This window comes from Vicia villosa, linkage group LG2, assembly GCF_029867415.1.
Source record: "Vicia villosa cultivar HV-30 ecotype Madison, WI linkage group LG2, Vvil1.0, whole genome shotgun sequence".
Taxonomy (NCBI): Eukaryota; Viridiplantae; Streptophyta; class Magnoliopsida; order Fabales; family Fabaceae; genus Vicia; species Vicia villosa.
The window spans coordinates 187,830,387-187,842,040 of record NC_081181.1 but is presented as its reverse complement, the minus strand read 5'-3'; the positions used below and the strand labels follow the sequence as shown (position 1 = coordinate 187,842,040).

At 28.9% G+C, this 11,654-nt stretch overlaps 1 protein-coding gene across 2 annotated transcripts; it reads right to left on the bottom strand.

Moving 5' to 3' along the window:
• Window positions 1-273: 273 nt before the first annotated feature.
• On the bottom strand, window positions 274-11,034 carry LOC131653296 (beta-glucosidase 12-like). Of its 2 annotated transcripts, XM_058923398.1 has the most exons (13): window positions 10,781-11,034; window positions 10,631-10,700; window positions 9,302-9,360; window positions 7,665-7,740; window positions 7,436-7,513; window positions 7,117-7,204; window positions 6,766-7,021; window positions 6,561-6,676; window positions 1,868-2,085; window positions 1,491-1,522; window positions 1,268-1,370; window positions 1,042-1,150; window positions 289-807 (listed from the first exon to the last, which is right to left on the bottom strand). In XM_058923398.1, the coding sequence occupies exons 1-13, from the start codon at window positions 10,955-10,957 to the stop codon at window positions 621-623; spliced, it is 1,569 nt and encodes a 522-aa protein (XP_058779381.1). In that variant the 5' UTR covers window positions 10,958-11,034; the 3' UTR covers window positions 289-620. The 2 variants fall into 2 exon arrangements, with proteins under 2 accessions (XP_058779382.1, XP_058779381.1); XM_058923399.1 differs by lacking the exon at window positions 9,302-9,360 and having other exon boundaries at window positions 274-807; window positions 10,781-11,000.
• Between the last annotated feature and the right edge of the window lie 620 nt (window positions 11,035-11,654).

Sequence of the window (11,654 nt, the reverse complement as noted above, 5' to 3'; positions counted from 1 at the left end):
AATCCTAATAATAATAATAATAATATCCTAATAATACTAGAATTAACATTAATAATAATTAAACAAATATCAATTAATAAAATATTAGTTAATAAACTTATAATTATATCTAATAATGGTTAGTAGATTATTGTAGAAAAAGAAAGATCTAAACCTTATAGTGGGATAATTGGGCCAAATGATTGGGCTCAAAATTTATAAATCTAAATTTAATTAAAAAGGTTTTATAAGAGGGTGGGTTTAACAATAGATATGTTAAACCCCATAACTCTTAATTTTAATACCTTTAATAAATTAGTAGACGCATACTGGATCAGGCAAATTTTGGGATATGACAATAGGTAAAATTCCTTACTCAACAAAATTAACTAAAGAAAAAAAAAATCACCTTTCATATGTATTATCCATCCATTCTTTAAAAAGTAATACACAAAACACAATTTTAGAAATATTCATAAATCATATTTTTACAAATTTACCTCATATATTTTCAAAAATAAATATTCAAATTAGACAAAATACAAACACATCCACCCATTGGAAATTTCTTCTCATTGTATCAACTTCGTTTAGATTTTCAAGTTATAAGTGATAAATTGAGTTCATCTTCTTAGCGTGAATCACTGAATATAACTACTTTTGTGTTGCAAAAAACTCTTAAACCAAATGGCCGACATTTTTGGATATCTTTTGTTATTATTGTTGTAATCTATGAAGTAAATTCCAAATCTTTTGGTGTAGCCTGAACTCCATTCAAAGTTGTCAAACAATGACCAAGCAAAATATCCTTTCACATTGGCGCCATCCCTAATAATTTACGGATATAATAAACATAGATTATCAATTATTAGAATATTGTAGTACTTTAAAAATAATTAATGCCTAAATACTGAAAAAATGAAATGTAAATGTTCTAAAGCTTTAATCAAATAATTTAGAAGGAGAATTAGAGACAAATTTCACACTATTTTTTGAAAAATATTATGTCACTAATTAAATTATTTTCTAGTAGTGTTGCTTTTATAGTTTGACAAAACATACCTTATTGCAGTTTGAAGATAATAGAGATGATCATGGTAATAATCAATCCTGATTATATCTTCAAGGGCTTTCTCAAGAGACATTGTTGGATCATTTAAATCATCCATGCCTACGTATAGATTCACATGTAAATTTCATTCCTAAATTTTAGTATAGATAAAAAAAATAAAAATTTCACTTTGTAAAAATAAATTGAAAATAAATATAAATGTTATAGTAGTATTACCATTTTCAGTAATGTAAATCAAAGGATTGTTATAGTTTTCTTTAACATAGAGCAACAATTCACGAAGTCCTTTTGGATAAATTGACAACCAAGATGAAGCAGCCTGGATGAATAATACATGTTTTATTTATGTTAAATATTTCTATTAAAATTTAAAAAATAAATAACTAAAATAAATAAAAAAGTATATTCAATTGAAAATAAATAAATTACATATACATACTTTTGGACCAATCGGTATTCCATTGCGCTCCTCTGTAAAAAAAAATAGAGGCATCATATTCTATTCCATTGTTGACAAAATATTATGAACATAATGACCATTGATAAATATTTATGTCTAACACTTCATACCCATTTAATCAATATCTTTTTAAAGACTTTATCACTTCATAATTATTATAACTAGCGAGTCTTCCTATTCAAAGATTTGCATCTTTCTTTGAATATGCAATTCGACTTCTTAATTAGTGATACCTTTAGCCAAATTATCATACAACATATTGTTTTCTCACACAATTAAGACATGTTAATCATTTTTATATTGAAATAAAATGCACAATGTACTCTATTAATGAAATGTCTTCATAAAACACTTACGTGTAAGAATTATGAGTGGATCTGTGATGTAGTTGGACTCTTCTTCACTTAGTTCAGGTGCATTGGTTGCATAATAAGAAGTATAATAGTTTAGTCCAATAAAATCAAAAGAACCTCTTACAAACTTTACTTGATATGCTGAGAACTTTGGTAATCGACCTCCTACTAAGGACCGCATGGAGCTTGGATAGTCTCCTAATGTCAATGGATCCATAAACCTGCCATCCATACATTTTTTTTAAATGGTTCGCATAATCAATGTCATGATTTAAAGAGTTAAAAATTAGTTATGTTGCTAGTTAATTTAATCCTAGGTTAATAAGAAGTTTGTTAATATGATGGTTATGTAGTTATAAATCTATTTTTGTTTACTAACTTGAAATTAGTTTTATAGTAGGATGACATTGTATAAATGTTGTAACTCACATTGTATGATCAATAAAGCCTAATCGAAATAAATTCACTACTTTGATCTCTCTTAAATTATCTGTTTATTTTTCATTTCTTCATTCTTGTAGAGCGAGCAAGCTTTTTCTCTAGTAGATTCGATATCTCGATCCTTTTTCTCAATTGTGTAGAATAACATATACTTTCATCTGTTTATTTCTCATCCCTTCATACTCCATCTGTCTCATAATAAGTGTCTTATTTGAGCTATGCGCAGTTCTTAAGAAAATGATTAGATGTGTTGGTTTTGATGATAAAATTAGTATCATTTACTAAAATACCCTTATCTATTATAGGTAATAGAGTAGATGAAAAGCGTGAAAGTTAATAAATAGAGATATAGTAGTGTAAAAAAATAATAAATATTATATTGGTATTCTAAATAGACATTTATTTTGGGACATTGAAAAAGTGCAAATGAGACACTTATTATAAGACGGAGGGAGTAGTTTGTTCTCATTTATTTATTTCTCATCCCTTCATTCTTGTAGAGCAAGAAAGATTTTTCTTTAGTAGATTCGATATCTCGATCCTTGTTCTCAATTGCGTAGAATGCACAGATTCAAGAAATTGTATCCATTATCAACCAAGTAAATATGATTGGCGGTATTGGCCTTCTAAACTCACTTCCAATCCTTGATGGCATGAATTAGGAAACATGGCACAAATGAAGGTTTTGTTTGGCTATCAAGACACATTTTAATGGTTGCATATGGATTTCAAGAACCCCCTTCAAATGCAATAAAAGCACATAAGAATGTTCATAAGAAAGAGAAGAAGAAAAATTACAACGCAATATACTTGATACAAGCATCAATAGATGCTACCAATTTTGGCAAGATTTCTCATGCCGAGAATGAAAAGAAGGCATGGGACATTTTGATCAAATAATATGAAGGAGTTAACAAAGTGAATAGTGTGAAGTTGAAACCACTAATAAGACAATATGAATTACTTTATAAGGAGAAGAATGAAACTATTACATCCTATACACCAGAGATTCAAGGTTCGGTTCATATAATGAAAAATTATTGTGAAGTGATGATTGGGAAAATGGTGATTGAAAAGTTAACAAGGACGCTCACTCCTTATTTTAATCATGTGATAGTTTGTATACAAGAATAACGTGAGTTGAGAATTCTTGAAAGAAAGGAAGTGCGAGAATTAGTTTAGGCTATGAAGGTTTAAACTTTCAAGAAGAATGGTAGTTTTAAGGGCCACAAAGGCAATGAGATTGAAGATAAGATCAATAAGTATGTAGGTTAAATCTCCTAAATGACTAATCTTGATAGTAAACCTAAATCCTTCAAGAAAGAAGCACATTTATTATTATAGTTGTGAAAATAGGGTCATTATGCTTCATATTGATGGTAAAATAAAGGAAAGGAGAAGGCTTAACATTATGATAATGATGAAGCCATGCTAGTCAAAATAACTCAGATGACGATACTGTAGTGTTCATGGTTGCAATCATCGATATTTTTAGATACAAGTTGCTTAAAACATATGACACGCCACAAGAACTGGTTGGGGAAATTTGATATAAAAAAGAGTAAGATGAGGCTAAAAGATAGTATAACCTTATAAGATTAAGGAGCTGGGAACATGGTGATTAAAAGGAATGATGGGAGATATGCAATCGTGGAGGATTTGTTGTTTGTACCAGTAATGAAGTGCAATCTACTAAGTGTTGGCCAGCTTATAGAGAAAACTTTCTCTATAATATTGAAGAATGATGTATTTGAACTACTATATAATCCTACAAGAATCCTTGTCTTCAAGTCACTACATACAAATATTAAGACCTTCAAGATGGTGATCAATCCCATATAGGTAGAGTGTTTGAGAGATACGCTGAAGCACAAGAAAAGATGGCAATGGGATATAATGTTATGTCAACTTAACTTTATATCCCTGAATCAATTAGTCATCCCAACTATGGTGCTAGGTTTTCCAAGCTTCACAATACCTGATAAGATGTTTGATGGTTGTTTGGTTGGTAAGTAATATAGAAACTCATTTAAGGCCATCATACAAATGAAGTCATCTAATGTTCTAGAAGTTGTCCATTTATATGTTTGTGGAAGTTTTAAAGAGAAGTCACTAGGAAGCAATATATACTTCATAAAATTTAATGATGAGCACGACATAAAGATGTCAATCTATTTGCTTCAATCTAAGGATGAACTGTTTGACTTATTCAAGAAGTTCACTACTTTGGTTTAAAAACCAAATCAATAGAAGAATAATTCTAAGAGCTTATGATGGTGAAGAATACATATCAAAGGGTTATGATTCATTCTATGGTGATCAAGGTATATAATATGAATCCAGATCTCATTATACATCAAAACATAATGGCTTAGATAAACAAAGAAACATAATTATCTTGGATATGGCCAAATTTTGGAATGAAGAAAATAACCTTGAAACATACATGTTAAACAAATGTCTAACTAGAAGGTTAAGGAACAAAGTACTTTAGGAAGTTAGGAATTCTAAGAAGATTAATTTGCAAAATTTTAGAGTATTTGGTGCACTATGTCACAAACATGTACCTGATTCCAAGAGAAGGAAGTTAGATTACAAAAGCACACCAATAATTTTAGTTGGCTATATGAAACTGGTGCCTATAAAATGCATTATCCATCCTTTATAGCCTGTCTATCATCATAAATATGGTAATAAACGGGGTAAGCTCATATGATTGACAATTAGGGAGCAATACAAGAAAGTCTCAGATGAGCTCATTACTCAATGATAATGGTGATTGTAATGAATCAATTGAGGAAGATGTGGAAGCACCTGATGTTGAGGTGATTGAGAGACCACAATGAATAAAGAACATTATAAGAAGGCTATAATAATGTAAACTGATCAATAATGAAGTGAGTGAAGAGGGTGACTTGGTTCATATGGAACTATTAGCAAATGCTGAGCCCATCAAACATCAGAAATCCTTAAAGAACAAAGCATGGAAAAAGGATATGAAAAAAGAGTTAGTGCAATTGAAAGGAATGATACATGAAAGCTAATAAAATTCGCATCCGATAAGAAGGATATTAAAGTAAAGTGGGTGTTAGAGTTGAAACACAATCTAGATTGACCAATTCCAAAGCACAAGGCCATATTATTTCCTAGAGGTTTATTTCAAAGACCTGGCCTAAACCATTCTGAGGTTTATGTTTCGATAGCAAAAACTAAATTAATTACGCTTGTCATAGCCATAGAAAATGCAATGGGATGTCCATGTTCCATCTAGATGTCGAGCCAACAGTCTTAAATCACAAAATGAAGGAGTTGGCCACTCAACAAATATGATTTTAAATCAAAGACAAGGAATGGATGGTGTACAAGTTTAACGGTAAACAAACAATAGAGCCTGGAACAAGAGAATGGATGGATTTCTATTGCCATTGGGCTTCAGTAAATGCATGATTGAGTATGGTGTGTATGTGAAGAAAACAACATCAAACATAATTCAATTTGGTAATAAAGTGGATAGGAGAAGTACCATAGGATACTATGTTATGTTCTTTGGCTCAACAATTTCTTGGTGATCAAGGAAACAACCAATTATGCCTTTATCATAATGTGAATCAGAGTACATAGCAAGATTCTATGTTGCATGTCATGCCATATGGCTGAAATTAGTTCTAAAGGAAATAAAGATTGAAGTCAAGAGATCAATCAATTTGTGCAATGATAACAAGTTAGCTATCAATATAGCAAAGAAACCATTTTTGCATGGTAAGAGTAAACATATTGAGGCAAGGTTCCACTTATTAAGGGAAAAAATTAATCAAGGAAACATAGAGGTTTCATATTGACTTACCTCTACACTGGTTGCAAATGTGCTATCAAAGAGTTGAAGACTGTAAGATTTTAAGAAATGCATTAGGTGAATTTATTGTCAAATGAATGTTATAAGATTGAATTCAAGGAAAATTTCAATAGTTAAGTCAATCCTAGTTTAATTTGGAGTTGGTTAATGTGGTGGTTAGGTAGTTATACCTAACTCTATGATTGATTACTAACTAGAATTTAGTTAGTTAGTAGCATGACATTGTATAAATGATAAAACTCACATTGTATGATCAATCAAGCGTAATTGAATGAATCTCACTACTTTGATACCTCTCAATTTATCTCATTATTTTTATTTCACTAATTTCTTGTAGAGAAAACAAGCTTTTTACCTAAAAAGTTCTACATATAATTTTATATTCATAAAGTAGTTAATTACCATCCAAACATGAAATCAATGCCTCTTTGTGCAGCTTGATGATCCAATTTTGTATCATAGAGTGGCATTATCCAATGAGACACTAGCGTTATCCCTATTTTTCCTTTTTGAGATGCCTACATAGGTAAAGGAAAGCAAAGTTTAAGTCTCAATATAAATAATAATTAATCAAGTAACACACAATACATGAAAATTAAAATAAAACCTGATACTGAGTTTTGTAGACATTGACAGCATATGCATGAGCAAGTAATTGATTATGAGCCACTATATATGGTTCAGTGGCAGAGTCTCCACCAGTGCAATTAGGGTTTTGCCAGTGTGAACATCGTCCAGGTGCAAACATCCCTTCAGCATAACCATGTTTGGCATAGACCCATGGTTCATTCAATGTAATCCAATGTTTTACTCTATCTCCAAATAATTTAAAGCAAAGCTCTGCATAATCTCGAAAATCATTCCTGGATATAGTGATAATAAAAGTAAAAACTTGTGACAATATACTTAATTTAATAATGACATTTGATTATTTTGTGTTATAACGAATGTGAATTACACTATATTTGAACTTAAAAATCCACCATATTCATCTTCAAGTTCCTGAGGAAGGTCCCAATGAAAAAGGGTTACAAAGGGTTGAAGACCTACATTCACATATAAAATTAAATTATTTTAGAAAAATAATTTTTTTTGGGAGATTCAGGATTCAAGTCCTGGAAATGATTTAAATATATATATATATATATATATATATATATATATATATATATATATATATATATATATATATATATATATATATATATACTAAGAATTTATCATTAAAAAACTTGTAAAAATCAAATCTAAATTAAATAAAGCTAATATACGACAACCTTTAGTTAACAGTTCATCGATAAGGTTGTTGTAATAATGTATTCCTTCTTTGTTTATACCTCCACCAAGTTTTCCTTCTGAAATTAGTCGTGGAATCAAACATTAAGTGAATAATAATTATATTCGTTTACATAAAAACCTTAATTCGTTTATTATAATCATTAAAGAAAGCAAATATTTGAAAGTTTTCACAAGATAAATCTTTGCTCCTAGTTTTAGATTTCTTACTTGGCAGTATTCTAGACCAGGAGATGGAGAATCTATAAGCATCCATATTCATGTCTTTCATGATCTCAACATCTTCCTGTTTTATAGAAACAAATATTATTTTTAGAAAAATCTCAACTATATTAGCTTTAGCATGATTGAAGGTTTAATTAGTAGTCATTTGATAAAACAATTGAACTTTTATTAAAATGAACAAGAAACAATTGTTCTTGCAAGACAGACTCTAAAGCTCTCTAAAAACAACAAGATCCCCTTCGTAGACATAATATAAAAAACAAAAAACAAAAAACAAACCAGAGCAAGATTAAGTTTACTCCTTGTAAAACTATTTATGATAAATCACTTCAGCAAAGTTTGAAAAGATCTAGAGATCATGAATACACACATATCAAAATGGGAGAAGAAAGACTAAAAACATCGACAAGAAAAGTGGAAACATAGGTTGGAAAAGCATATATATAAAATAAGCACCATTTCAAAAAATAACAAAAGAGAAATATCTAGGATGGCCGCGAGCTCTATATTTTTTCGTGGGCCGAGCCGCAAAAAACCTTCAAAAAACACAACACTATCTTTTTGGGCTAGTTCATCGGGCCTATGTTTTACATGGACCGGGCCGGCTAAGCGGGTTTCGGGCTGACCCATTAAAAATAAAATTTTAAAATAATTTTAGTTAATTTTGGAGAATAAATGTTGAGTTAAGGTATAAATGCATAAGTGTATTTCAATTGAAAAAGAAAAGTTAAAGAGGATAAAAATATGTTTTAAGATGATATGGTTAAAGAAATAGTTGTGAGATAAAGAGAAATTTTGATAAGTATTAGAGATAATATTTAGTTTTTCTATACTTTTACATAGATATCTTCGTGGGATTCCTATATATGGATGTTGATTTGATGAATATTTTAAGTATCACTTAACTAAGTTTATCATTACTCTCTATTTATATTATGTAGTTTTTAACCATTACATCTTTTTTATAAATTTAAAACTATTATGTTAAAATAAAGGACTGACTGACCCATCGGTCAGGTCCACCGAACCACAGAGCCTACTAGTAACTTGGTCGGACTCATTTTTGGCAGTCCATGAAATAATCGGGTCGATTCACTTCAATTCCTTTATATATTTTGACCCCGGGCCGAAGCGCACTGGATCGGGCCGACCTATTTGAATTATTTAAATAAAATTGAGACGGGTGACATGGTAAACATACAATGGTACAAATATGGAGCATAATTTCTACTATTTAAAACAAGGTTGTATGGAATTTCTATAACATCTAATGAACTTTTTCAAAAGTATCGAACCCCAAAAAAACATCACATGCAATTGGCCTATCAAATGATTCTATTTTATGTAAGACTTCATTGTCTAGCAAAATAAGCATAGAACAAACCATGGCTCTTCCATAACAACGAAGTTAAAGCATAGAAAAATTTGAAAAATGGTACAAATTAAATAGTTGCATTAATCTTAATTATCAACAATCACAAACAAATAGCTAAGTTTAAATATCTAACGAGTAACTGATTAAAAATTATATCTTCAACCAACATGATTATTTTTTTAATTATATTAATCACGTACAAGTGAAAAAGTCATGGTCACTTGTTTGTAAGAGCTTAGTATCTCACCTTGTAAATATGATATTCATCAATGGCCACGTCTCCATTACTTCCGTCAGTTATCATTTCTGTTTTAATAACAAAATTTAGAGGTGTTTTAACCCGAAGGAATAAATGAAATTTTTTTATTAGTTATATCTAAATAATAATTGGTTAGAATCAACATAGCTTTTTCATACTACTCATCATGATACACTAATGCTTATCAAATTTGACTCTTAGTGTTATTCCAATATTTTATCTTTCTTTTAGAAAGATGGCTCAAAATGTAGGAGGAAGGTGGTAAAAATTCAAAGAGAATTCTTGGTAAGAATTTTGACTATTATATTTGTTTCTGCCGAATTTAGTATTACCAAGATTGTTGCATCGTTACATAAAATATTGATGGATAGACTCTTGTGTGATTAAAACTAAATATTCTTGCAATTTGGAATATAAAAAAAAACTCTTGCTTCAAACGAGTTTAGAAATATACCAATTTTAAAAAAAAATAATTGAATTAAAAATCTAATCACATGCAATCATGCACCAGCCTCATCATTAAGTTTTATCAAATAAAATTGTGTAGGACCCATCTTAATGGCGTTGAAAAAACGAGTTTAGACTAATAAGTTTAAAAATTTAATTGAACTGCACTGATTTGATTTTATATTGTCACTTAATCACAATAGTTGAAAAATTAGTAATATTTCATTTTAATTTTAATTTTTTAAAAATAATCTAATTAAATGATCATGATGCACTAAAATTGTAAAACTTTTTACATATAGCAATTAAACTCAAGAGTTAAATATTATGCATCTTTTAAAATAGCGTTAAATATGTTTTTTTTGTCTCTATAAAATTATTAAATTTTATTTTATGATTCTATTAAAAAAATGAAATGTTTTAGTCTGTACAAAATTATTATATACATAGTTTTAATACTATTGTCAAACCAATGTGTATTTTTAAATGATTATTTTACCGATATGTTTAACACGTTATAAAAAGTTCCTTAACAAAAAAAAACTTCAAATTTGATTTCTAAGTCGAGATTTACATTACTTTTATCATTATTTTTTGAAATTTAAAAAATTCATATTTAATTCTTCTCATTTTAAAAAATTCTAAAATTTTATAATTAAATATTTCATAGTATTTTAAACATGTATGAAAAAAATTAGTAAAAAATTTAAAATTTAAAGGATAATTAAATAATTTCAAAAATTTTATAAAATAGGAAGGACTAAATGCATAAAATTTTTGTAGGAACTAAAATATGTATTTTTTTAATAGAGATTAAAAATAAAATTTAAAATATTTATAAACATATTTAACTCTTGAAGTAATAGAAACCTGGATAATTATGTGTGAAAGTATCCCATATACTTGGTCCTCTTCCACCAACATTTGCTGCACCTTCAACCTAAAAATTGTGCATTAAATTAAATCAGTGATTAATATTAGAAATAGAAAATTAAAAATTTGATATATTTTTTGAAGTACCTGGTAAGCTGATGTAGCTGTTCCAAAAATAAATCCTTCTGGAAAACTACTCCGATTGAGAGACTTAGTAATATCATTATTAGTTAACGATATTTTAGCTTCAGTTATTATAGACACAGAGCTGAGAATTAGAACGATTTCAGAAAGAAGAAGAAGAAGAAAAAGATTTATTGCCATGACTCTATATTTTGCATTATATTTCAACCAAACTGGGATAGCTTAGGCCCTTAAATAGTGGATTAATTAAGATTATAAATAAAGTAACACTTGAACGTGACGATTAAAAAATGTATATGAAAATCAAAACATATTTTTTGGATGGGATAATTAATTATTCAGACATCGTGATCTATACATTTAATTAAACTAATTAAAAAAAGAGTTGAAGAAAATTAAATTTTTATTAAACTTAATGGAAAAAACAAGACTTGTTCATCGCCGTGTTGAGCGCATATCTTGGATTAACTAAATGAAAATGAGCTCTTTTGATCTCATTTAGATTTGTTATAAGGATTTGCTTACACTTATTTTGTCCTATCTATTTCTCATGTTATTTTTTTAATATGAGTTTTTTCTTTGGTTTAGTTTAGTCACATAAATGTTATCTTTAATAATGAATAAGTGGGATGTGGCCGATTCGAAACCGCGCTCTTGCATTTAATGTTTTTGTACAAGTATTTTAAAAACTGGATCAGACATTAAACCGGTGGTGAGGGTATTGGGTTATTGGTTTATTGGTCGAACCACTGGGTCATTGGTCGAACGACATGACTAAACAAGATTAAACCGAATAACTCGGTTGAATAGACCGTCGTTATAACAAAATTATATAGGTATAAAATATTGAAGGGTAATTTAGTATTTTTAGTATGTT